This window comes from Podarcis filfolensis, assembly GCF_964270895.1.
Source record: "Podarcis filfolensis genome assembly, chromosome: Z".
NCBI classification, from domain to species: domain Eukaryota; kingdom Metazoa; phylum Chordata; class Lepidosauria; order Squamata; family Lacertidae; genus Podarcis; species Podarcis filfolensis.
The window spans coordinates 40586994-40614040 of NC_139617.1; the positions used below are offsets into that span (position 1 = coordinate 40586994).

The 27047-nt window shown below is 44.9% G+C and overlaps 1 protein-coding gene across 2 annotated transcripts; it reads left to right on the plus strand.

Annotated features, from left to right (window-relative positions):
• LOC310754894 (uncharacterized protein) lies at positions 1-27047 on the plus strand. 2 transcript variants are annotated; one of them, XR_014544059.1, is made up of 9 exons: positions 1-301; positions 2569-2660; positions 4795-4978; positions 16361-16504; positions 17536-17669; positions 19560-19768; positions 21548-21654; positions 23381-26585; positions 26645-27047. XR_014544059.1 is itself a non-coding variant. In XM_083597419.1 (8 exons), the coding sequence occupies exons 1-8, from the start codon at positions 279-281 to the stop codon at positions 23481-23483; spliced, it is 996 nt and encodes a 331-aa protein (XP_083453545.1). In that variant the 5' UTR covers positions 196-278; the 3' UTR covers positions 23484-27047. The 2 variants fall into 2 exon arrangements, 1 of the variants encoding a protein (XP_083453545.1); XM_083597419.1 differs by having other exon boundaries at positions 196-301; positions 23381-27047.

The window sequence follows — 27047 nt, forward strand, 5'->3', positions numbered from 1 at the left end:
ACTTCCAGACTGGCCACCAAGTCCTGAGCTGGAATAGATAGCTCTGGCTGGATATCAGGTGTCTTGTTATGCTGAGCGAGGCTCATGGCTAGGGATGGGAACAATGGCTTGAGAGGAATTTCACAGAGACACATGGATCGTTGGCCTCTAGCTTGGAGCTATGCCAGGCATTCCTATTTTTGGCTTCTGAGTTTGCATATAAGCCTGCCGCCTTGCCTCTAAATTAGACACACGGCTCCCTCTCTTTGTTGGACAAGTAGCATCATCAGAGTGTGAAGATGGGCATCTATGAAGAAAGAGGGTAGGTTATTACTTATTATTATTATTATTATTATTATTATTATTATTGGCCTCTTGGGCTTGCTGATTGTAAGGTCAGCGGTTCAAATCTGCTCAACGGTGGTGAGCTCCTGTTGTTCTGTCCCAGCTCTGCCAACCTAGCAGTTCAAAAACATACCAGCGTGAGTAGATAAATAGGTACTGCTGTGGCGGGAAGGTAGATGGTGTTTCCATTCACTCTAGCACTCGTCACAGTCCTCCGTGTGCCAGAAGGCTGGCTACCTCGGCCTGAAAGGAGAGATGAGTGCCACACCCCACAGTTGAATTCGACTGGACTTAACCGTCCAGGGGTCCTTTACCTTTTATCTATTATTATTATTATTATTATTATTATTATTATTATTATTATTATTATTAATTGGGTGTGTTTTCCTTCCTGTTGGAGAGCAGAGGAGACACTAGCATGGAATGTGTGTTAAAAATCCAAAGAACTGGATATGTGATTCCCTCAGAGCTGTGGGCCATTTTTATTCTTTATTCCCATTTATACCCCACTTTTCTTCCAAGGAGCTCAGGATGGTGTACACAGTTCTTCACCTCCTCATTTTATCCCCGCAACAACCCTGTGAGGTAGTTTAGACTGAGAGGTGGTGACTTGGCCAAAGGTCACCTGGTGGGTGGGGATTTGAACCCTGGTCTCCCAGGTTTTAGACCAGCTCTCTAACTGCTACACTGCACTGGCTCTTCTAGTGGAGATGGAAGTAGCATGATGATCATAGTGTATAGGGACTGAGGGAAGAAGCTGAGACAGATGTGTGCAACAACTGGGAGCTGTTGGATCTGAAAGATGAGTGGGGGAGCAGCATTGTGGGAGTCTGAGCTGGACATGGATACCTAGTGAAATTGGGCCTGGATCTGGACCTAAGGGAACCTCAAGTTATGTCAATATATTTTGTGTGAGGATTCAAGTGCATACCAGGAAATTGAGGTTTGCACAACTGAAGTGCATTAAAGCACTTTGTAACCATAGCACAACAAATCCACTTAAAAGACGACAATGGACCTTTTGTGCATAAAAAAGTGCAGAATGAATGTGTGACTAATGGGAAGCTACATAAACAACATGGAAGCAAATCAAAATGAATGCTCATCAACCTATGACCTCCTCACAAACAAATCAGAACAAATGCTCAGTAAAGCCCAGATGCAATCTAACCTTTGCTTTTTAAAAAAAAATTGCATGCAAATCATGGTGAACGTTCAATAAATATGCCATCTGGAGGAGTCCTTAGTTTTTAATAGTTCATTCATTAAATTTGTATCCTTCCTCCCTAAACCTGTGAGGGGTAAGCTGAGAGAGCAATGCACAAGCTCTAAGGCAGGTGTGGCAAATCTTTGGCTCTCTTGATATTGCCACACTACAACTCCCATTAGCCCTAGCAATCATGGCCAATGGGCAGGGATTGTGGGAATTGCCATTCAGCAACATCTGGAAGGCCCAGGTTCTCCACACCTGCCCTCAACTTTATGGCCACTGCTCTGCACGCTGAATGAAAAAAGTAGAAGTGCATTAGTGTGCCCATGCTCTCATCTCTGCAACATAGGTCAGGTCATGCTATATGTCAATCTCCCCAGTAATTGTCTCCTCTGATTGGCAGTAGCTCTTGGGGAGTGTGGGACACCTTTTTCAAGCCTGAGGGCCCAATTTCCTTGAGGACAAACTTCCTAGAGCCTTAAACTGGTGGTGAGCAGGGCCACATGCGGAAGTGGGTGGAGACAGCACAACCTAACCCCCCTCTGCAAAACCAGTCAGGATGGATGCTCCACAGGAGTGCCAACTTGAGCAAAATATTGGGGAGAAGGCAGGTAAGCCCCACCTTGCATAATGATCACAAGATGTGGTGCACACACACCATTTGAATGCCCATTATCTTTGGTGGTGGGATGGCCACCTGAAATGACCTTGGCCCCTAGGAGTTGGCTCCTATGATGCTCAATAAGCATATTGTCCAGATGTGCCCTGAATCAAGGGCATGCTCTAGCTAGATGCTTCTAAAATACCACTGCTTCCTATTTGGAGTCAGGATAGATCAAGCCATTAACTTTTTTTTAAAGCCTTTTCGGAATGACTCGAGCTCTCACGTGGCATTCCCTTTGCGAGGGCTGATACTCTCAAAGTCAACATCTCCAAACTTCTCTGGGATAGAATGGCAGCTTGCATGTTTGCTTTTGGAAGCTGAGATGTTCCTGAGGGTAGAATAATAACAGGGAGGTCTTGGTTTGTTCCAGGGAACGGGTTGAACCGAAGAGGAAGCCCTTTAGCTGGAGAACCAAATGTGCAGTGTCCAACCGAGGACGTCCCCTGGAACTTGTTTATGCTAGTAAGTATAACACGGCGTCCTTTCTAGCATCCCATTGGAAACATCCATCATTTTCTCTCTGGCATTGGATCCAGTGGGGGCAGGGGCAGAAATGAAACTCAGGTAAGTCATCTGGCTCCTTTCAAGCACTGAGGCAGAACACTAGTATCATTCTCAAGCCTGGCAGCTAGGAGCTGACTTATGCAGTGCCAGACCACTGGTCTATCTAGGTCAATGTGCCAACACTGATATCAGCTGTCCAGGATTTCAGACAGCATTGTTCTCTCAGCCCTGGAGAGGCTGACGATTGACCCTGGAGCCTTCTGCATGCAAACAAATGTTCTTCCGCTGAGCTCTGGCCCTTCTGTGTTCCATGCTCTTTAGTAGAGGCAAGGAATGTCTATTTTGGGGAGCAAATCCTGTTCACTCTCTGCCACATTCCTTCCCACCTCCCTCTCTCCCTCCCTATCTGCCTGCCACCCTCTTCCCTTCCATTACTTATTCATCGTTAGTGTCATCAAATTGGAATGAAGAAGACCAATCTCACCAATCTGGTGCCAGAGGCTGACCACTCCTACTTTTTATATTTTATTAAGAAATTTATGTGAGGCAGGGGTGGGGCATGTTGTTTTGTAAGGAGAACAGTTCTTGTCTTACCGGAGTTATATGTAGCTTTATAAAAATAGTATAGTAGACAGGCAGCAAGCTTTAAAACCCACTTATAAATTGCCTATACTCGTACTTACTGGAAGAGATGTTTTCATCACACTGAAGTTTTCTTAAGATCTTGTGACCCATGCCTGCTAACTCTGTAAAGTGAAGAAGAGGTTGTGTTCCTCTGGAAACAGGTGGCGATGGGTGGAAAATAACAGAGAAGGCTTGACTCATCCATGCCCATCTGCAGATGCCAGTTAAAAGTCAGAGCTTGCAGTTGCGAAATGCCAGGATCTGGTCCTGCCTTAAATCCATGTATTGGACTCAAATGTAGGAACCTTCATTATATTTATTTTGTTTCATTTATTTGTTTATTGCATTTATATCCCACCTCTCCCACACGAGGAGCTGAAGGTGGCAAACATGGTTCTTCCCCTCTTCATTTAATCCCCACAACTTACTCATGGTGGATTCACCTTTAATTGTGAACTGAAACAGATTTCTCTCCCACCCCTAGTGAGGACCCTGCTCTGGGAGCTGTTGGTGAAGGGTGGGTAATAAACTTAATAATAATAATAATGATAATAAATATAAAATATAAAAGCAATACTTACAGCCTTCTGGGCCTGTTATACATAACACCACTCCCTTTGATAAGATTCACATAATGGGCATTTTGTCAGAAAGTCTATTTAGGGGAGCTCTCAAAGGATTGTTTTTAATGCCGATTCCTTTCCTGTCAATAAAGCTCTGGAGTGACCCACAATTTTGTGTATAGGGTGGTAGAGGATCATGACCCTCCTCATTAAAATTGTGAAGAGCTGATTAACGGATCCCTCCCCAACCGAGTTAAAAATCCACCCCCAACATTAATGTTCTGTTAATGACTTCAGCGCAGAGACCCCTTGATTACCAGGGAAAGATTATGCTTTGCAGGCTGACAGGCTGTCAGTCAACGAGGGAGAAAAGTTCACACCGGTCTCTGGAAATAGAGTCATTTAATGAGGAAATCTATTGCTGCTTTACAGTTGGCAGAGCGCTTTCAGCCATGCATCTGTTTCCTCCAAAAGCTCTTTAGCGGTGGGAAGGCAAAAGTTTTTAAATAATTGCTTGACAGAAATAGGAGGGGGAATAAACCAAGCACAAATGTATATCTAGTTCTGGAGTCAGGCTTCCAGTATACCTGAAAGACCACCTCCACTACACAGAACTGTAACATCACTTATATCATCAGGGGAAATTCCCCTCCTGACACCACACCTTACAGAATGGCTTTAAATTGCTGCAAATTCATGGAGGGTAAGCCTATTGATTGCTGGTTCCCCAGAAGAGTCAACTGGACACAACCCAGCTTTGCTCCTCACCACCTCTGCTTTAGGCTGATGGAAATGGCACTGATGAGACAGATGCCATCACTTCCTTCTGACCTTTGACTATCCACATTTAAGATTTCAATTCTTTGATCTAATCTCCTTCCACCCTTCTTCTCTCATCTTTATAGTTGGGGGGTTGAGCCCTAAGGGCAATGTCAGTGGTGTGGAGTGTTACAACCCACTGGAACATGAGTGGAAGGTTCTGGGCTCCGTCTCAAGGCATCGGACTGGAGTTGGAGTGGCTCCCCTTAATGGCTCCATCTACGCAGTGGGAGGCCATGATGGCATGGTGTGCCTCAGCAGTGTTGAGAGGTAATTCTGCCGTGTGATTGGGTTGTTTTAGACCTTTGTGGGGCTGGTGATGGTGGGGCAAACCGGAAATGCGATGGGAAGGAGCTAACTGAAGAGGAAACTTCCTTTGACTAGGATATGTAGTTTCTGTGGTGGCTCTGCATGTGGTTATCCCTTTCATTTGTGTAGAAGTAAGAAGGGCAAGAAAGGGACGCGGGTGGCGCTGTGGGTTAAACCACAGAGCCTAGGACTTGCTGATCAGAAGGTCGGCGGTTTGAATCCCCACAACAGGATGAGCTCCCATTGCTCGGTCCCTGCTCCTGCCAACCTAGCAGTTTGAAAGCACGTCAAAGTGCAAGTAGATAAATAGGTACCGCTCCAGCAGGAAGGTAAACGGCGTTTCCATGCACTGCTCTGGTTCGCCAGAAGTGGCTTAGTCATGCTGGCCACATGACCCGGAAGCTGTACACTGGCTCCCTCAGCCAATAAAGCGAGATGAGTGCCGCAACCCCAGAGTCATCCGTGACTGGACCTAATGGTCAGGGGTCCCTTTACCTTTACCTTTTAAGAAGGGCAAGATGGCTTTGGGGCCTGCTTGGCATTTTTCTTTTATGTCCATTCCCCCAGAACTACTATATTGTCCTATGCAGCACAGAGCCCTGCTGGATCAAGTCAAAGCCTGACTCAGTTCATCATGCTGTTCTCACAGTGGCTGACCACTAGATGCATGAATTGGGGAGCAGGGACATCTTGCTGCCTGGGGCAAAACAGAAAATGCCCTCACCTTCTCCTCTTTTGCAGCCCCCTATCTCCTTTCCCGCAGCACTCCCTCACCTCCTCCTCGGCAGCAGCCCCCCTCCCCTGCCGAAAGTGATGATGGTGGTATAAAGGGCCAGAGAGAGGCAGGTGATGAATGTAAGTGGGTGACCACACAGGTGGTAGTCATGGCAAGTGGTATGCTTCTCAGAGGCCAGATCTGCCACCTAAGGTGATTGCCTTGCCTGATGAGAAGTCTGCAAAGTAGGATCTGAGGGCAACAGCGCTCTCCATCCTTGTGATTTCTGGCAACTGGAGTTCAGGAACATGCTGCTTCCAACAGATGAGGAAGAGCAGGGTTAGTTAGTGGTCATTGATTTCATTATCCTCCATTAATTTATCTAATCCTGTTTTAAAACCCAACCAGGTAAGTGGCCACCACAGCCTCTCGTTGGAGTGAATTCTACCCTCCATGCAGGCAAGAAAGAAGCATCATTAGAGCTCAAGGACACATTCCAGCCAGGCAAAACCACTTAAGAGGGTACAAGGCAAGGCTGGTGATGGCTGTAGCCTGGGGAGGAGCCAGAGGGCCAGACAGAGAGAGGCTGGAGGGTCACAATTGGGCCTCCAGCCTCTGGATCTCCATCCTTTAAGGCTCCCTTCAAGTCCACAATGGTTTAACAATAATCTGAAAGAGGTCGATGGATACACCAATCACATCCTTAGTGCAAGTGCTGAGTTCTCAGAATTTGGCAGATCTGAACCATCCAGCCAGGGCTACTCAATCAGAAACATGAGAAGAGACTAAAGTAGTCGTTGAAGGACTGTAAAATAGCTATGACCCTAAGCAGGAGGAACAAATAGGACTGACTTTCCAGAAAGGAGGGCGGCTTGGCCATAAATAACTACCTTCATGAAGGGTCCAGATGGTTACACCATTAGCAATGCAGCAACTTTGGTGTAATCTTTTTCTTATTAAAAAAAATAACAACACAAAAAACTGAACAGTGTGTTGAACTTAGACCAGAGTTCATAATCCCTGTCTGTTGAGAAAGAAACTTTCTGGGTAATCCTACGCCAACGTAGCCTAATTTTCAGCTTATTTTGAGGATAAACTGGGGGAAATTGCTGTACCAACCTGAAGACCTTAGGGAAAGTGTAATTTAATTTATTTTTTTATTTAATTATGTCTTACATTTGTATTCCACCTCCCCCCGCCCAAGGATCTCAAGGAGGCATGCATGGTCCCCTTTCCTCTCCATTTTGTCCTCACAACAATCCTGTGAGGTAGGTTAGATGGAGAGAGTTCAACAGCCCCAAGGTCACTTGGTGAGCTTCATAGGCTGAGTGGAGATTTGAAGCCTAGCTTCCTAGGTCCTAGTCCAACACTGTAACCACTACACCAGATTGCATCTACACTATGCTGACTTGGAGGAAGCGCTGAGATACCAATGCTGGAAGATTTTATGACATTTGCATATTGTTTTGCAAATTAGGGATTGGTCAATACTAGTCCTACTCAGAGTGCACCCTCTGAAAGTGATGGAAACAATAAGCTTAGATCCTTTAATTTCAGCGGTTCAACTCCCGAGTGGGACTGAATGGGGTACAGCCTTTAAATGCAAACTGAATTTAATTCAGTCCGCATCCTAAATCATGTCTTTAAATCCCCACAATATAGCTGGAAATACTCTGGGGGAGGGTAAAGTGACCTGCTATGGTTCTAGTGACAAGTGTCTCAGGCGTTTGCAGGGGCGAATGAGTATTTTGGTGCTCCCTCCATAAAAGCTGTATTTGTTTTTGGTAAGTTTTTAACTGCTGCATTTCATGAGTTCAGCCCTTTTCTCCCCATCTCTCCAATTTCCTCCTTAGTCACTTCTGTTTTCTGTTCCTTTTGGCTAACCCTGGGGACTCGCTCACTTTCAGCCTCAATGGAATGCCTACCCCCCCGAACATGCCGAAAGGAGGGGCCAAGTGAGAACTTCTTCACTTGCCTTTCTTTTTAAAGATGACTGAAGGGTGCTCATTTGCCACAGGAAAACTCCCAAGGAATGTGACTGGTCCCTTGTGACAACATCAAAAACCAGTTTCCTGCTTGCTTGGAACATAGGAGGGGTAACTGGGTGCCCTCCAGGGTGGAAAAGCTGAGCTTCTGTGGCTGGGTGCTTAAGAACAAAAATACCTGTTTAATGAACCCTATTAGACTCCAACCTCTCATTTATAGAAATGAGGCCAAGCTGAGAATCCTTCTCTGCTGACATCTTTCTCCCCTCTCCAGCTGATTCAGAATGAGCCCATCACTTTCATGCACCATGACTGACCTTATTTCCTAGGACCTGCCCCTCATAAACCACTGCCATTATATTTTCTGTCTTTGGGGAGGCCTGTTTAACAAAGAAATGTTTTTTTTTAAAAAAATTAGTATGAATTTTTAGTTTCCATCATACCACAGGGTACACCTTCCTGTCCTGGAGCAGAAAGCTGTTGATGGCTGCTAGCCACAATGGCTCTGCTCTGCCTCCGTGTTCAGAGGCAGCAGTGCCTCTGAATACCAGTTGCTGGAAATCACAGAAGCAGAAAGTGTGTTGTGCTTAGGTTCTGTCTGCAAGTTTCCCACAAGCACCTTGTTGGCCAGTGTGAGAAAAGGATGCTGGACTAGATGGGCCAGTGGCCTGATTCAGCAGGCACTTCTAGTGTTATGTCTTTCATTATTTAATCCAGACTAAATAGTCCTAAAGGGACTGGCGCTGTGGTCTAAACCACAGAGCTTAGGGCTTGCTGATCAGAAGGTCGGCAGTTTGAATCCCCGTGACGGGGTGGGCTCCCATTTCTCCCTCTTTTTTTTATAAGATATTTATTGAAGTTTAACAATTACAGAAAAAAGAAAAACAGACAGTAATAATAAAAAAGATTACACTACTTCAAAAATAAAAAAAATACAACACTAAAACGAAAAAAGAAAAAGAAAAGAAAAGAAGAAAAAAACCAAAAACAACACAACAAAACAATAACATTTTTTTTAAAAATTAACATCCAGTATTTTCATATCATTATCTTTCATTTACTTATTTCCTTGACTTCCTCACGCCTCCCTTTTTGTATTCTATTTCATAATTGTTCCAGCAAGTCCTTTCCCTCTTTCTCAAATTTTGTTCCTTAATTTATCTTAACACAATTTAACCTTGATTTTTACACTTTAACCCATTAACAATCCATCTTTACTTAATTCTTTGTAACCTTTCTGCTAAGACCATGTAAATCCATTCCAGCATCTTTCTAACATTCATTAATTTTACAGTGTTTTTTTAAGTATACTTTAAATTTTTTCCAATCTTTTATGAGAAGTTGAAATTTAAAGTAAGAGACTGGCTACATTACTACCAGATAAATGAAGTTTTTAAACAGGACAGGAAAATTGGCTTCCAGGTGGAGAGGTCAAAATTAGAAACAGAGCTTTTGGAACCCAGCACTAAAAATCTGTCAAGAATGTATAACTTGTTGCTGAAATGGAATACACAGGATGAGACGGTTAAATCAGCTATGATTAAATGGGCACAAGATATTGGTCATGACATTATGTTTGCTGACTGGGAACAGTTATGGACCACCGGTATAAAGTTTACGGCATGTAATGCCTTAAGAGAAAACATTATGAAAATGATCTATAGGTGGTACATGACTCCAGTCAAGCTTGCAAAAATTTACCACACGCCCAATAATAAATGTTGGAAATGTAAGGAAACTGAAGGTACCTTTTACCACCTTTGGTGGACGTGCCCAAGGATTAAGGTCTTCTGGGAAATGATTTATAATGAAATGAAGAAGGTGCTTAAATGCACATTTGTGAAGAAACCAGAAGCCTTTCTCCTGGGCATGGTGGGCCAATTGGTATCAAGGAAAGATAGGACGTTTTTTATGTATGCTACAACAGCAGCAAGAGTACTTTTAGCAAAGTACTGGAAAACACAAGAACTACCCACACTGGAAGAATGGCAGACCAAGGTGATTGACTACATGGGACTGGCGGAGATGACTGGCAGAATCCGCGACCAAGGGAGAGAGACGGTGGAAGAAGATTGGAAGAAATTTAAAGTTTATCTCAAGAACTGTTGCAAAATTAATGAGTGCTAAAATGTTTTGGGTCAGGTAAAACAGAATTGCGGGGATAAATAATTGGATATGAGAAAAAGGATTCAAAGGGAAAAAAAGTGTTATAAGCTGACATTGGGGCTTGCTGGAAAACTTTTAAACAGGGATGCAGAAAGGGGAGGTATGAGGAAGTCGATGAAAGAAGGTTTAAGAAAAAATGTGAAGAAATTACACATGTTTATATGTTTGTTTGTTTTTGTATTGTTTTGTATTGTCTATTATTATGTGTTAAAAAACCAATAAAAATTTTATAAAAAAAAATAAATAAATTTTTTCCAATCTTCTTCCATCGACTCTTCTCCCTGGTCTTGGATTCTGCCAGTCATTTCCGCCATTTCCATGTAGTCCATCAGTTTCATCTGCCATTCCTCCCTAGTGGGTAGGTCTTGCGTCTTCCAGTGCTTTGCAATAAGTATTCTTGCTGCTGTTGTGGCATACATAAAAAACGTTCTATCTTTCTTTGGCACCAATTGGCCAACCATGCCCAGGAGAAAGGCCTCTGGTTTCTTCAGGAAGGTATATGTAAATACCTTCTTCATTTCATTATAGATCATCTCCCAGAATGCCTTAATCTCTGGGCATGTCCACCAAAGGTGAAAGAAAGTACCTTCTGTCTCCTTACATTTCCAGCATTTATTATCAGGAAAATGGTAAATTTTTGCAAGCTTGACTGGTGTTATGTACCACCTATAGATCATTTTCATTAAATTCTCTTTTAAGGCATTACATGCCGTAAATTTCATACCAGTGGTCCATAACTGTTCCCAGTCAGCCATCATAATATTATGTCCAACATCTTGTGCCCATTTAATCATAGCAGATTTCACCGTTTCATCTTGAGTATTCCATTTCAACAGCAAGTTGTACATTCTTGACAAATTCTTAACTTTAGAGTCTAACAGTTCTGTTTCCAATTTGGATTTTTCCACCTGGAAACCAATATTTTTGTCCGAATTATATGCCTCCATTATTTGATAATAATGGAGCCAATCTCGTACTCTATTTTTTAATTTTTCAAAACTCTGCAATTTTAGCCTGTCTCCCTCTTGTTCCAAAATTTCCCAATATTTCGGCCATTTAGCCTCCATATTGAGTTTTTTCTGAGCTTTCGCTTCCATTGAGAGCCAGTGTGGTGTAGTGGTTAAGAGCGGTAGTCTCGTAATCTGGGGAACCGGGTTCGTGTCTCCGCTCCTCCACATGCAGCTGCTGGGTGACCTTGGGCCAGTCACACTTCTCTGAAGTCTCTCAGCCCCACTCACCTCACAGAGTGTTTGTTGTGGGGGAGGAAGGGAAAGGAGATTGTTAGCCGCTTTGAGACTCCTGAAGGGGAGTGAAAGGCGGGATATCAAGTCCAAACTCTTCTTCTTCTTCTTCATTGGTGACAGCCACCTTGGGGTTTTATTTTCAAGCAGATCCTTGTATCTTAACCAAACATTAAAAAGTGCTTTTCTGACAATATGGCTTTTGAACGCTTTATGTGCTTTGACCTTATCATACCACAAATATGCATGCCAACCAAATACATTATTGAAACCTTCCAAATCCAACACATCAGTGTTTTCAAGAAGCAGCCATTCTTTCAGCCAGCAAAAAGCGGCTGATTCATAATAAAGTTTCAAGTCTGGCAGGGCAAATCCACCTCTTTCTTTTGCATCTGTTAATATCTTAAATTTTATACGAGGCTTCTTGCCCTGCCAGACAAATCTAGAGATATCTCTCTGCCACTTCTTAAAACAATCCATTTTATCCACAATTTGCAATGTTTGAAACAGAAACAACATTCTTGGCAATACATTCATTTTTATCACAGCAATTCGGCCTAAAAGCGATCACTTCAAATTTGACCATATTTCTAAATCCTTTTTTATTTCAGTCCAACATTTTTCATAATTATCCTTAAATAAATTCACATTCTTAGCAGTCATGTTTACCCCTAAATATTTCACTTTCTTAACCAGTGTCAATCCTGTCTCCTTCTGAAACTTATCTCTCTCAATCTCAGTTAGATTTTTCTCCAAAACTTTTGTTTTCATCTTATTCAACTCGATCCCTGCTACTGCCAACCTAGCAGTTCGAAAGCTCGTCAAAGTGAAAGTAGATAAATAGGTACTGCTCTGACGGAAAGGTGAATGGCATTTCCATGCGCTGTTCTGGTTCGCCAGAAGTGGCTTAGTCATGCTGGCCACATGACCTGGAAGCTGTACGCCAGCTCCCTTGGCTAATAAAGCGAGATGAGCGCCGCAACCCCAGAGTCGTCCGAGACTGGACCTAATGGTCAAGGGTCCCTTTACCTTTACCTTTAAATGGTCCTAAACATGTGCACCTTTTGTTGTTGTTGCATGTTTTAAATTGCTTTTGCTGTTTTTATTTTCAATCAGCTTGCGACGATTGCGTAACGGAAATTAATAAATCGATTGTGGTGGTGATGAAAGTGTTGTGTAAGAAAATGAAAATATCTTTACCTGGATCCAAAAGGACTAGCAGCAGTTCTCAGCCTGTGGGTCCCCAGATGTTGTTGGACTACAACTCCCATCATCCCTGAGCTCTGGCCTTGCTGGCTAGGGGTGATGGGAGTTGTAGTTCAACAACATCTGGGGACTCACAGGTTGAGAAAGGCTGGACTACAGGGTTGTGAAAGGGAGTGTCTGTAGGGAGAGCATTCCATAACTGAAAAGCCAACACCAAAAAAAAACCCCTCTGGAAACCACTAGCCATACCTCCCTTGGCTGGGGGCACCTGGAAAAGGGTGACCAAAGAGGATCGCAAGGTCTGGGTAGGGACATGTGGGAAGAGGGGATCTTTCAAGGGCTTGGAAGACCCATAGGCCTTTAAAAAGGCAAAGCCAGTCAGCGTCAAAGATGGACTGGAAGGAACTGCAGATGATGACACCCTGGCATAAATGTGATGAAAGCACCCACAGTCCTAGCGAACAACCTCATAGCCCTATTTTGGAGAGTGGTGGATGGCTACCCTTGGGACTAGTAGGGCTGAACAGTGGCGTAGCGTGGGGGGTGCAGGGGGGGGGCCAGCCGCACAAGGCGCAACATCTGGGGGTTAGGGTTAGGGGCGCAAATCCACGGGTTAGGGGGCGCAAATCCACGGGTTAGGGGGCGCAAATTACTTGCCTTGCCCCGGGTGCTGACAACCCACGCTACGCCACTGGGTGGGGGCAGAGAGCCCAACCGCAGGTGGCGCTAGAGCCAATGAGAAGTGAAGCCCACTCCATCTAAATTTGTCCTCTTTCCTGCTGAGCTCTGCAAGGGGCAACACTAAGACAAAGGAGCTGACAGCAAGCTGCCACCCCTTGGACCAGTTTTAAGGAAGGAGGCAGGCAGGGAGCTGAGGACAGACTCAGGCTGGTGGGGCAGTTCCCCATTTGTTCCTCATCTGGGCCTAATGGCCCAAGCCTCCACTGCTGCTCCCCCCCTCAAACTACTTCACTTCCTTAAAGGTAAAGGGACCCCTGACCGTTAAGTCCAATCGCGGACGACTCTGGGGTTGCGGCACTCATCTCGCTTTATTGGCTGAGGGAGCTGGCATACAGCTTCCAGGTCATGTGGCCAGCATGACTAAGCCGCTTCTCGCGAACCAGAGCAGAGCACGTAAACGCCGTTCACCTTCCCGCCGGAGCGGTACCTATTCATCTACTTGCACTTTGATGTGCTTTTGAACTGCTAGGTGGGCAGGAGCAGAGACCGAGCAACGGGAGCTCACCCCGTCACGGGGATACGAACCGCCGACCTTCTGATTGTCAAGTCCTAGGCTCTGTGGTTTAACCCACAGCGCCACCCGCATCACTTCACTTCCTTAGAAACATGGCAAATCAGTCCTGCTGCTTTTGGAGGCCCTCCTACTCCTGAGCTGGGTCCTAGATTTCTGCCCCCAAATCCTGCCCCAATGGTGCCAGATCTTCTCAAGTGGCTTTAAAATGGAAAATCTCAAGAGAAGGGAGCAGATGTTTTTTCTGTCCAGCACAAATGCATGCAAACATATGCACAGAGATGTCAAGGAACCAGGTGAGAAATAATATATGAACACTTTCCCTTTCCCTCATTGCAGCAGAGTTTTGCCAGCAGCATCCATCTCATAAGTGGAATGAATGTTTTTTCAAAACAGGCTGTCCTTGGCCTCCCCTGCGCCTCTTTAGCCACCCACGTGATTACTGCTTCCTCTGATTGATAGCTTTGACAACCTATTTACTATGTGATATTTCTCGCTAAAGGCAAACTCAGTGCCTCTGGCTCATTTTGTAAGTGTTGCCAGGAAGGGAGGGCTGGAATATATGCTTAATTGAGTGGGCAGGGGGATGCCAGTAATGTGTCATGCCGTATTTGCAGCCTGTTGGCTTCAGGAGTATTTGCAGCCTGTTGGCTTCAGGAGGCTGCCTGTCTCCTAAAAGAGATTGCTTTACTGCAAGGCTAGCTCAGGGTCCAATGATGTAAGACAGAAGGATAGCTGGGTTAAAAAAAAATTGTTGCTATCTCTGGTTGCTAAGTCAGGTTCTTGGCTATATGGAGGCACTTGCTTAGCCTTAGCATTGCACTGGAACGTCCTTACATGGCATGGGTGAGTGGTCTTCATCTGAGCGAGACCCAGCCCCACCAAGCACACTTTGCCCATAGCCAGCCCACCTCCTTACTTATAGCCAGTCCAGTGGGCTACAGTGGTACCTCGGGTTAAGTACTTAATTCGTTCTGGAAGTCCATTCTTAACCTGAAACTGTTCTTAACCTGAAGCACCACTTTAGCTAATGGGGCCTCCCACTGCTGCCGCCGCATGATTTCTGTTCTCATCCTGAAGCAAAGTTCTTAACCCGAGGTAATATTTCTGGGTTAGCGGAGTCTGTAACCTGAAGCGTATGTAATCTGAAGCGTATGTAACCCGAGGTACCACTGTATTGCCCTTATCCCTCTTTTAGCTTCAGTGTTTCTTGTGTAGAACTCCTATGGAAACTTGTTATGTACGGTGGAACCTCCACTCACATATGAAATCCGTTCCGAAGGTCCGTTTGTGAGTCTATCTGGGTCGCTGGTAGAAGCACCATTCTGCGCATGTGCATTTGGGGGCAGTGCTATTCTGCTCATGTGCAGATGGCAGAAGCTGCTTCTGCACATGCGCGAATCGCGGCAAACCCAGTATTTACTTCCAGGTTTGCCATGGTCGCGAGTCGAATTGTTCACGAGTAGGGGCGGTGGTAAGTCGAGGTTCTACTGTACTAAGCTTGGGTCCTAGAACAATAGACAGGTAGGATCCTGGAAGGCAGCAACCTGATTGGTCTGCAGGAGCGGCCCAATCGGGCTCCAAGAGGAAGTGAATCAGCAACTGGATTGGCCTGCAGGAGCAGTCCAATCAGGCTCCAGGAGGGAAGTTGAATCAGCCAATCACACGGGACCCATTGTGTATATAATGTATATATAGCCAGAGGTTTTAGGGAAAAGCACTCACTGTTTACCATGAGCCGAAATAAAGAGCATAAAATCAACACTCAACTCCGAGTATATTTTAGAAACAAAACCAGAGTTGGCTGGCTCTGTCTCTCCTTGGCTGTGGTTGTCATTAGCTCCACCTTCCGTGGCCATCCCTGCCTTCTGCCCTCCTGCTCCCAGTGGGCCTTCATGGTCTGCCTTAGCAGCTTCTAACTTTGTTCCTAACCATATATTCCTAGCAAATTCTTTCAAAGAATCAAATCTTTGTTTAGAAAATGCCTTTGAGGATCTTAAACCCTGAGAATATCCATGCAGAAAATAAAGGAAGGAGGATTTGGGACCCCAGATTTAGAACTATAGCATCATGCCCATTTACTGTCAATACACAGTACTGGAAGGGATGTGGGTGGCGCTGGGACGTGGGTGGCGCTGTGGGTTAAACTACAGAGCCTAGGACTTGCTGATCAGAAGGTCGGCGGTTCGAATCCACGCGACGGGGTGAGCTCCCGTTGTTCGGTCCCTGCTCCTGCCAACCTAGCAGTTCAAAAGCACGTCAAAGTGCAAGTAGATAAATAGGTAAGCCTTCCAGCGGGAAGGTAAACGGCGTTTCCGTGCGCTGCTCTGGTTTGCCAGAAGTGGCTTAGTCATGCTGGCCACATGACACAGAAGCTGCACGCCGGATCCCTCGGCCAATAAAGAGTCGGCCACGACTGGACCTAATGGTCAGGGGTCCCTTTACATTTATTTTTACACAGTTCTGGAGATCTGCAACCGATAATAACTGTCCAAATTGGGCACCCTTGGAATACTCTTACGTAGCACCTCTGCAAAGATGGGTAGCACTCGGTTCTAAATACATCAATACTTGAGATGCCGTTGAAAGAATTTCATCAGTTTGAACGATACAGCACCACATATGTCTTCACGGGTACTGTTTCTTGTTTCTTCTTTTTTTGTGTCTTATCTTATCTCTGTGCACTTGTAATTTTGTACTTTTTATTTTTCAATAAAGAATGTAAAATAAACAACAACACCTCAACTCTGTTTCATCTTCCTTCCTGTGCTGCTGAAGGTACGACCCTGAAATCAACGAGTGGAGGCGGGATGTGGCACCGCTTCGTGAACCCAAGCAGGATGCGGCCGTGGCTGAGCTAGGAGGCTACTTGTACTGTGTTGGTGGCTACGATGGGCTCCTATGTGTCAACACCACTGAGAGGTAAGCTGCATCCAATGGATGCCCTTTGGGTGTGACGATGGCAAGATGATGGTTGTTCTTGTGCATTTGTTCATTTATTTAGTTTTTGTTAAAAAGATAAACCAGTGTCCACCCTGTCTTTTGAATAAAGATTTTCCAGTGGGACTGATACTGAATCCGTCCAGAAAGAAACGATTAAATAAATGGAACACTATGAACATTTGATACAAATAATTATTTAATGGTTCCTTTTCTTTATTGATTAATTTCATATAACCAGTTTGGTGATCTATATAGCTGCATGTACGTTTAGTAAGTATGTATTTAACACCATTAAAAAACAACAACCATATTATAAAGGAGCTTTAGTGCACTAGAAACTTTAAAAAGCTCCTCTGTTGTCTAGAAATGCACCATTACTGTTATTTTGTTATGATGTGGTGGTTGTTAATTATTTCTTAATTCACCATAAAGCCCTAGATAAGGTTACAACAGTGTAAAAATACAATATTAAAATTAGTTCAAATGTGTAATCAGAAGAATAGGGTGGGTACACACACACACACACACACACACACACACACACACGTACGTCAAAGAAGCCTTTGTCATCTTCAACATATGACAAAAGCTATACAACGAAGATGCCAGATGCATCTCTGTGTGGAAGGAATCCCACAGATTTGGGGCTGCTATGGGAAGTTTCCAAACTCTCAAATTTTGCTTCTGTGGACCTTTGTTAATACTCAGTAACCTTTGACATGCTTTATGCAACTCATATAACTGTGCTTAACAGTTAACAACATGAATGTTGGACCATCTCCAGTATTTGGCATAACCAAGTCTAGTGGCAACAGTCATCTATAATATTAACTCTCTTAAATATACAGGTACTTTCTTTGCATAAGTCAATACCAATAAATTCTATTCTGTTTGCATCCATCTTATTCTTTCCATTGCATCCTTTGTGCCCTTTGACACCCTCCATCCAGTGAAGTAAACACTGGTTCAATCGTCTCTAAGCATTCTCACAATTGTAAATTTGTCTCTAGATATGATCCACTACTCAACAGGTGGTGCAAGATGGCACCTATGAATCGTTGCCGGAGGGGCCTAGGCTTGGCAGTACTGGATGGCTACTTGTATGCTGTTGGAGGATCTGATGGATACTCTACATTACATTCAGGTAACAAGAAGTTCTGGTTGTAGACAGGAGTCTGAAGAGGAGATGCACCCCCCCAAAAAAAACACACCCTCCAACTGTTAGGAAAGATTGAAGCTTGGATGAATTAGACTGGAACGATCCCTTACAGTTTCTGGAGTTCAAAGGCTTTATTCATGCAGAAAAAGGTTCATCTGGGCAAGAACTATTTACAGGATGAGTAGAGGTGAAAGAGAGAAATAGACATCTTGTCTCAACATGTTGGGAGAGAGAAAAAAACAGCTGGCTCAGCTTTTAGGGGCAGAATTCACTTAGACAGAGACATTGCAACCAAGTGTTGGTTAGACTGATAGACAAACAGTGCCCTCATGTGGTTTAGTAACACGTGCATTAACATGAAGCTCACTGAGAAGCAATTGTATTTGTTTTTCTCCAGCATGAATCAGCAAGTGTAAACTGTGGCTGTTGCTACTGGTTGCGTACAAATTGGCAAATATGCCAACTTTGGTTTCTCTCAGGTTCTCATTTTTCCAGTCTTAATCCAGTTCTCTGCATTTCCATGTGTGTGTGTGATTTTTATTTTTAAAGATGAAAATTCATCAGCATTTTAAGTTTGAGTTTCTCCGCATTTACACATTTTTTGTGTGCGATTTTGCCTAATATACACATTCTTGCAAAGTGGCTTCTCCAGACACATTTTCTGTATGTTATTGTCATAAAAATATGCATCCTTTTAAAGCACACTTTGTACCACCATAAGCATTTTGGTACACTACTGCTTGGCTGGAGAATGGCATTGCAAAATCCTAAGAAGTGCAAATTTCAAAGGAGAGCTGTGTTTGCCTATTGTTTCAGAAAGTGTGGATTAGATAGGTTTGCCTTCAAATGTAAGCTGAATCTAATTTCTCTCTCATCCCTAACTGGCCCCCAGTGCTGAAGTCAGTGGTGACATCCAGTCCCGAGAGAGCACCACATGCACACGGGAGCAAATGTGAAGCTTTGACGATCTACCCCAGAGCTTTCCAAACGGTGTGTCATGACACGTTAGTGTGTCAGCTGTAGTGTGTAGGTGTGCCGTGCAAATGCTCCCTGCTCTCCTCCCGGAAAGGGGTTAGTTTAACCTCTGGTTTGCTAGTAAAAGTGAATTACTGTATTGCAAAATGATGCATGTCTAAACAGTGTGTCACCAACATGAAAAAGTTTGGAAAGCTCTGATCTAGACTGTGGCTGCATAGACATGGTAGTTTTTTCTGTTTCCCTGACATTTGCCTAGCTATTAATTTTCACATTATTTTTGGGGGTATAAAAGCCACTTCCAGAAATCTAGTAGAAGCGCCCCCCTCCCAATTGCATTTTCCTAAACCTGGAAACTATTTGGAAGTGAAGTGACAACAGTTATTTCCTGTTGTTTTCATGGGGGAACCATAGGAGAACAGAAGCACAAATGTGGAAAGGGAATGGGAGTAGCAATGCTGTCTAGTGATGTTTGTTGTTGTGTCACACCATGCCCAGTGGTGGAACTTCATGCTCCGGCACCGGGGGCAGGGGGCGGAGAGCTGGCGGGGTGGGGCGTGCGTCCTGGGGGTGGGGCGCGCCACCTGCAGGGGCATGACATGTGTCCTGGGGGTGTGCTGCCCAGTGCAGGCGGGGGGGGGGCAGCTGCGATGGCACCCCACCAGGATCGTGCTGCCGGGCGTGGTGCGCTCCCCCTGCACTCCTCTTCCTCTGCCAGTGACCATGCCCACAGGTGTGAATGATATTTAGTATGGCATGCCGGCACACCAGTCAAAAAGCCACAGTTCCATTACACAACAGGTACTGGGCTGCTGAAGGAGCATGAGAAAACAGGGAAACTAATGCAATAGTTCCCATTCCTGAATGCACCCTGTGTCTCAATTTTATTGCCTCCTCCAGTGGAGCGCTACAACCCCTTGGAAGACAGATGGACTCCCTGCCCTCCCCTGAAGACCTGTCGTGAGAACCTGGGTTGCGTTACCTTTCAAGGCAAGATCTATGTGGCTGGCGGGAGAGATGACCTCACTGAGCTGTGCAGTGTTGAGCGATTTGATCCTCTTGCCAATGAATGGTCTGCTGTCACGCCCATGAAGTCAAGAAGGAGCAAGGTATCAGTGCTGTGGGAACTCATCACCATAGCTGTCAACTTACAGATTTGAAAATAAGGGACCAGTAGCCTCGAAAATAAGGGATCAGCAGCCAAAATAAGGGATCAACAATTACTTTGATAAAATACATATTTTGTTGCGTGCAAATGGCTTTAGATACCTATTAGGTCCATAAATTACCATATAGCATATATTCAACACAAAAAAGCAACAATTTGTTGTTGACAAAGCACAGCTGGACATAGAAAGGGCCCCATTACCTTCAGTAGCTTATTTAAGGGACATCGTCAATAAGGGACAGCAGCAGGACATGGCGCTGGGATAAGGGACTGTCCCACCAAATAAGGGACGCTTGACAGCTATGCTCATCACAGTAATGTCTAAACTTCTTTCAACGTCTTCCGAACTTGTAGGAGAAACTCCAGCAGACCATAGCAATCTACTGGGTGCATAAGGGATGGAGAAGTTTACTCCCAAATGAGTGTGTTTAGGATAGCGGCCTAAACCTTCAATCTATTTAGGCTGCCATCCCAGTGTTCACCTACCTGTAAGCAAGTCCCACTGAACTCAATAGATATGTATAGGATTTATATTTATATTGTAGATCGGTATAGGATCAGAGTGTTGCTTGAAACGATACTTGCAGCTCTGCTTTATTTATTTTTTTATCTGGCCTCTTGGTTTCATGACTAGATCAACCCATGACAGAATGTTAGGAAGATGGGAACACTCCTCAGAGCCACACCCTTGGTCCATTTGGCTCAATATTGTCTGCAATGACTGGCAGGGGCCCTTCAGGATTTCAGACAGGGGTCCTTCTCAGCCCTACATGGAGATGCTGGGGACTTAACCTGGGATATTCTATTGCTCTACCACTGAGCTATGGCCCTTCCCCTTAAAATGACAGGAATCTGCCTTATACCAAGTGAGGCCACTGGTCCATCTAAATAGGCATTGTCTACCCCAGGGGTTTCATCTGGCGCCTTTGTTATGTACCTTTAGGCACCAGGCAAAAATGTTCTTTTTTAACCCGGCCTTTGGCTGATTGACACCCTTTTAAAATGTGTTGGGAGTGGGTTATTGGGTCATTTTTATTTTGATTATGTATTTTGTGTTTTTATATTGTGACTTTATCTTGTGAACCACCTGTGGGTATAGGGTGGTATTCAAATTTAATAAATAGTAATAGTAATAGTGGGATGCAGGTCGTGCTGTGGGTCAGACCACTGAGCCTAGGGCTTGCCAATCGGAAGGTCGACGGTTCGAATCCCCACAACAGGGTGAGCTCCCGTTGCTCGGTCCCTGCTCCTGCCAACCTAGCAGTTCGAAAGCACGTCAAAGTGCAAGTAGATAAATAGGTACCGCTCTGGCGGGAAGGTAAACGGTGTTTCCGTGTGCTGCTCTGGTTCGCCAGAAGCGGCTTAGTCATGCTGGCCACATGACCCGGAAGCTGTACGCCGGCTCCCTCGGCCAATAAAGCGAGATGAGTGCCGCAACCCCAGAGTCGGCCATGACTGGACCTAATGGTCGGGGGTCCCTTTACCTTTAATAATAATAGTAATAGTAATAATACCCTGACTATCTACACAACGGCTTACTAGAGTTCTAGACAGGAGTCTTTCTTCAACCCTGTCTGGAGATGCCACATGGTGAACCTGGAACGTTCTGCACACAAAGCAGTTGTTCCACCACTCAGCTGCAGGCCTTCCATAGTCATTGCATGAAAATTTATGTGTGGTGGCAAAACTGAGAATTCTCTATTTACTTTTAACAACGAAGGTGAGCCTGGTTGCTGCCAACGGTTACCTCTTAGCCATCGGGGGTTATGACGGCACTGTCCACGTAACCACTGTTGAAGCGTTTGACGTGGAGCTAAATGGATGGAGGTAAGCTATCATCCCCTTTCAGTGAGGCTGCTCTTATGGGAGTTTCCTGGCCCAGCAACACAACTCTTGAGACCTTGCATGGCACCACCCTGAGGATGGGGTGGGGGTGGGGAGAGGAGCCCCCCAAGTTCTTAGCCAGGGCAGCCCAACCTCTCAGTCCAGGTGGGCTGCAAGAGTACTTCGAAACAGAGCCTGGGGGGCCACACACAGAAATACATTTCCATATTGTAAATATGCAGTGTAGTTAATATTATTTAATATACGCAAGTAAATGATATTATTTATTATTAAATTAAATAATATTCAATATGCACAATATATTTAACTGAACACACACACACATGTACACACTTAATAAATTTAATATATTTATTTATGCACGAACAGAGGTATGCACTTTTGTTAACAACACAGACATCAAGTCCCTGTCAGGATAAAAAGGCACGGTATAGTATTAGTAGTAATAATAATAATAATAAATTTTAATAACAAATTTTATTTATAGCCCGCCCTCCTGAGCCAGAGCCAGGCTCAGGGTGGCTAACAACAGTAAAATTACAGTAAAAACATAACAGGAGGGAAAGGGGAAAAAAACCAATTTAAAATACAGGTTAAAATGCAATTTAAAATGCAGCCTCATCAAAACCATAAGGGGAGGGCAACATAAGGGTCAGACTGAGTCCGAACCGAAGTCCAGGTGGAACAGCTCTGTCTTGCAGGCCCTGCGGAAAGATGTCAAGCCCCGCAGTAGTAATTTATTTTATAAGGCTTCTAGTCAAAAGGATTTGAGCCTCTTGTGGAGCCCGTAAATAAATACAGCCCATGAAAAAGGAGGAGGAGGAGGAGGAGGAGGAGGAGGAGGAGGAAGCATACAGGGTGGGTGGGGAGCATCCTCCTCACCTCAGAGTGGAAGACTGAATCTGTTCCAGATTCCACAAGTCTGGAGGGAGGGCTACCTTTGGCTGCTGCTGGGGGCCTGTTATTTTGCCTTTTGCGCACAATTTCCTTTAGTTGCTTCTAGTTTATTACTTGGCTTAAGCTGTAATTTCTCTCAATCTTGTGAGGCAGCCTCTGATTTCCCAAAGGCCAGGAACATGCAATACAAGCAGAACGAGTAACGAAACAGGGTCTTCTTATGACACACGTATTAAGGCAGACGCTTCCATCAGCTCCTCAGTATTATTATTATTAATATAGTAACTTGCGTCTCTAACTGTCTGCTTGCATGGAGAGGGAGGAACAAGTTTTTGGAAGAAAGGAAGCCGCCTCCCCCCCCCCAAATGGCTTCCTGGATCAATGCTGTGCCTTCAGAAGCAGGAGTGGAGAAACTTGCAGAGTCCACCTTGCATCAGGAAGGCCCCCGGAGCCTCAGCCTGGCCTTGGGAGGTGGGAAGTGGGAGCCACCTGGTGGGAAAGGGTGTGGTGATGGCTGGGGGGGGCGTATATCCACCCCCCCCCATGGCACATGACCTTGAAGTGTTTTTGCCGGGCTGAAACATATTCTTGAACTCTTACTCACCTGGAATGAGGATAGCAAGGGATCTGTGAGGAAGTGGCCTGCTACACAAAGGTGGCATTTACATTAGTTGCTCCACCACTTTTGCCTGTGGCCCCTGGCATGTCACAAAGACTGGAATATGGCCCTCAGGTAGAAAAATGTTTCCCCACCCCTTGCCTTTGCATCAACAGTATACGCTCCATTAACAGCCTCTCTCCTCTCTTGCAGACGTTTTGGAAACACGCAAACCTGTCATCCAGGTGGAGGTGTCACTGTGATCAAAACGGCTCCTGATTATCTGGAACTTTCTGAGTCACCTTGGAGTAGATAAAAAAAAAAAAAACCCACACACAACAGCAGCAAATTCTGGACTTCCTTGTCTGGTCTTCAGTATACAATTGACACACAATGTGTTACTAAACTACCTGCTTGATCTCTTCCTGCTCTTTCCCCCTCTTTTGATTGTGTCACCTGTGTCAAATTTTAGATTGTAAGCTTCTTGGGGCAGGGACCCCTTGCTAGGCTGCAAAATGCCCATGCCCATTGGTGCCCCTATATCAATAATAAGCAAGAGACAATGACACGGTGCTGATGTTTTAAGTCTTAGTTCTGTGTATCCCAGAATATATTTAGTTTGTCCTTTGCCTGAAAGTAGCTGAAGCCTTGCTTCAGAACTAGGTGTCTTGGGAGTACCTTCAAACTCTACAATCCTATGCTTCAATTGTTTAATTTCGAGAGGTGCTACATAGTTGTTAGCAGCTTGTCCTACACTCGAGTAGGACCCTGGCAGAGACACATGCCCGACTGGCATGTTCTCTCCCTCCTGGTCGATCATTTGGGAGCTTCAAAAGCTTTCTTCTGCCCAAACATCACAGCGACCGATGCCAACAGTCACCGGCACACACCAGCACACATCCGCAGAGTCTTCACAGCTTGCGTAACAGACCTCAGCAACTCAGCATTTTGGTTTATCTACTTTATTTACATATAAACACACACGGAGCACTGCAACATGTCTCCCTCTCTCTCTAGCATCAGGCAGCAAAGAGAATGAACAAAGGACAATAGTCCCACTTCACGGAACACAGTAACACAAACATCCTGTCTCCATCGCTTCCCACTGTGGAGTGAAAACATACACCATCATGTGATAGACAAAAACCCCATGACTGCAACCATGGAGCAGGAATTCTAACAGTTTACTGGAGGAGGAAGACTCATCTTTTTCCGTCCGACAATTATTGAATGCCTCTCCTCTGCCTTAAACCACAAAATGAACAAACACGTTCACTTCCAGGCCCACTGAATATGCCTCCTGAGTTTCTCTTCAGAAAGGCATTGGGAGACAGACTTAATATAAGGCACTGGTCACTAACATGGTCTCATGGGCACCCACAGAAGTCTTCCATGGTGCCCGCAGGGTCCCCTCTGCTGCCCATCTTCCAGATGCAATTAGTTCCCTACCAGGGATATAGGAAGCTACCTTACATTGAGTAAGATGATTGGTCCAACTATCCCAGTACTGTCTACACTGACTGTCAGCAGCTCTCCAGGATTTCAGGCAAGAGTGTACTTAGATGTGCTGAGAACTGAACCTGGCATCTTTTCTGCTGTGTCACTGAGCTCCTGTCCGTCTCTAACATCTAATGTAAGATTCCAGCCCTCATGGTTATGAACAAAGGGTTGAATTAAGCAGGAACATGGGAAGCTCTCTCACAACAGTCAGATGACATGCTTCAGTATTGACTACACTGACTTGTATCAGCTCTGCAGGGGTTTTGGGCAGGGCATATTACTTGCCCTACCTGGAGATGCTGGGGACTGAACGTGAGACCTTCTGCATCCAAAGCAGGTGTCCTTCCACTGAGCTAGAGCCCTCCCCTTAGCCCATAGAATAAATGGTCCATGCGCTTGGGTGGTGCCCAGAGATTCCAAAAAGTCGGCAACTTTTAATGTAAATACAAGCTACATTAGGGGAGGCAGGTATTTCTTATAACTTTCCTATGCCGCAAGAGAGGAATAGCCCAGCAGCAAATTTATGAGTGCTGTTGGAAGCTAGGCGCAAATGAACAGGCATTATTGCTAGTCCCCAAGTGGCGAGGCTCTGCTGTTTGGCTAAACATAATAAACAAATTTTTATTAAAGGGTGGAATTAGAAGCCGGTCTCATGCTCACCACTCATTAGAGGGCACTGCTGCATTAGTAGATTCACCCAAATTCGCCTTCGTGGTTACACTCTGAATTCCTATTGCCTTTTAAGCAGAAAGGTGGGTTCTATTCTGTTTTGATTTGTTTTTAGGGAGGGGGTTATGATGGAAGGGTTATTTCAAAATGTGGGCGTGGAGTTGCTAGTCTTTATCCCAATCATCAAAACAACCCCTGTCTATTATTCTGTTTAATGCAAAGTAGAGCAGGCTGCAATCTCTGCTGCTGTGACCTTAGGCCCCGAGGCTTAGGGAGATCTGTATACGGTGTTCTTCAAGGACGTTAATACTGCTGTTTTTATTTTCTTTTAGTGTGGTGCATGTAAAGCGAATCTTCCCGTCCTGCTATGCTGTTTCCCCTTGAGTGTCTTTCGATGTCTTGAAAGTTTAAACCAGGGGTCAGCAAACTTGTGCGCATGTGCACGGGCCTCCTCCAACCCAGATGTGCACTGGAAATAATGCATGTGCATGCGCAAATAATGCTTGCGCACACACGCAAGCTATTTCCGGTGCTTCTCCGACCCAGAAGTGGGCAGCTGCGCAGTGCAGCACCGGTAAGAGTGGGCAGCAGCAGCAGTCGCCGCGGGCTGGATAAATGAGTCCCTCAGGCCTTATCCAGCCTGTGGACCTTAGTTTGGGGACCCCTGGTTTAAACATTGCTAGTATCTATATTTATAGCCAGTGGGGGCTGGTGCCCACTGGGCAGATGGGCAAGAAGGCAGGGATCCCAACAGCAGGTGGCAGCAGAGCCAATGATGGGCAGAGCCAACAAATTCTACTTTTGTCCCCATCCTCCTCCTCTCTACTGTGTTCTACAAGGGGCAACTCTGAGACTAAGGAGAAGGAAGCAGGCAGGGCCACCCCCTGGACTGGATGTAAGGAAGAAGGGAGGCAGGTGGGGAGTTCCTGAGGACAGGCTGAATTTGGCAGGGCAATGCCCCTATTTGCTCCCATGGATCAGCCTCCAGTGCATGTATCTAAATCAAGGGTGCTGATGAAGTTCTCCCATATCTCCTTTGAAGCAACCACCAGTGTGGTGTACTGGTTACAGCATAGACCCTCCAAGTGCCCCTATTTTCTTGGGACGGTCCCATGTTTACAAAAGGCATCTCAGTTTCCGATTTGATCCCAAAATGTCCTGCATTTCCTTGCGACGTTCCTATTTTCATCAGAGAAATATTGGAGTGTTGGGCTAGGACTTGGGAGACCTGGGTTCAAATCCCTACTGAGCCATGAACCTCACTGGGTGACCTTGGGCCAGTCGCTCACTCTCAGCCCAACACCACAGGTTTGTCATCCTGAGGATAAAATGGGGAGGAGGAGAACAATGTATGCCACCTTGAGCTCTGTGGAGGAAAGGTAGAATGTAAATGCAATAATAAACAAATAAATAAATAAATAATTGCAATAATCTGTTGTTTGGTTGTTTTTAAGATTCCCTTGCTGTTTTTTTGCTGTTTTAAAGAATGTTCTTCAGCTGTTGTGCTTATGTCAATTTTTAGACTTTCTTTTTTGTTGCTGTTTTCATATATTTATAATGGTTTGGGCTGTTTACGTTTGTTTTTGTACTTTGAATGGATTTTGAAAATGCTCCCCCAAAAAGCAAGGGTGTATAGGCAGTGTATAAATGTAGCAGGAAAATAAGTAAACCCAAGTTCAAAAATAAAAGAAACTAAATATATAAAACAGAA

Excerpts from the sequence above, each read along its gene's own strand:
- LOC310754894 (XM_083597419.1), top strand. The coding sequence starts at position 279 with ATGGGCATCTATGAAGAAAGAGG. Across the intron at positions 302-2,568 it reads GGCATCTATGAAGAAAGAGG|GGAACGGGTTGAACCGAAGA; the intron begins GTAGGTTATTAC and ends GGTTTGTTCCAG. Across the intron at positions 2,661-4,794 it reads CCTGGAACTTGTTTATGCTA|TTGGGGGGTTGAGCCCTAAG; the intron begins GTAAGTATAACA and ends TCATCTTTATAG.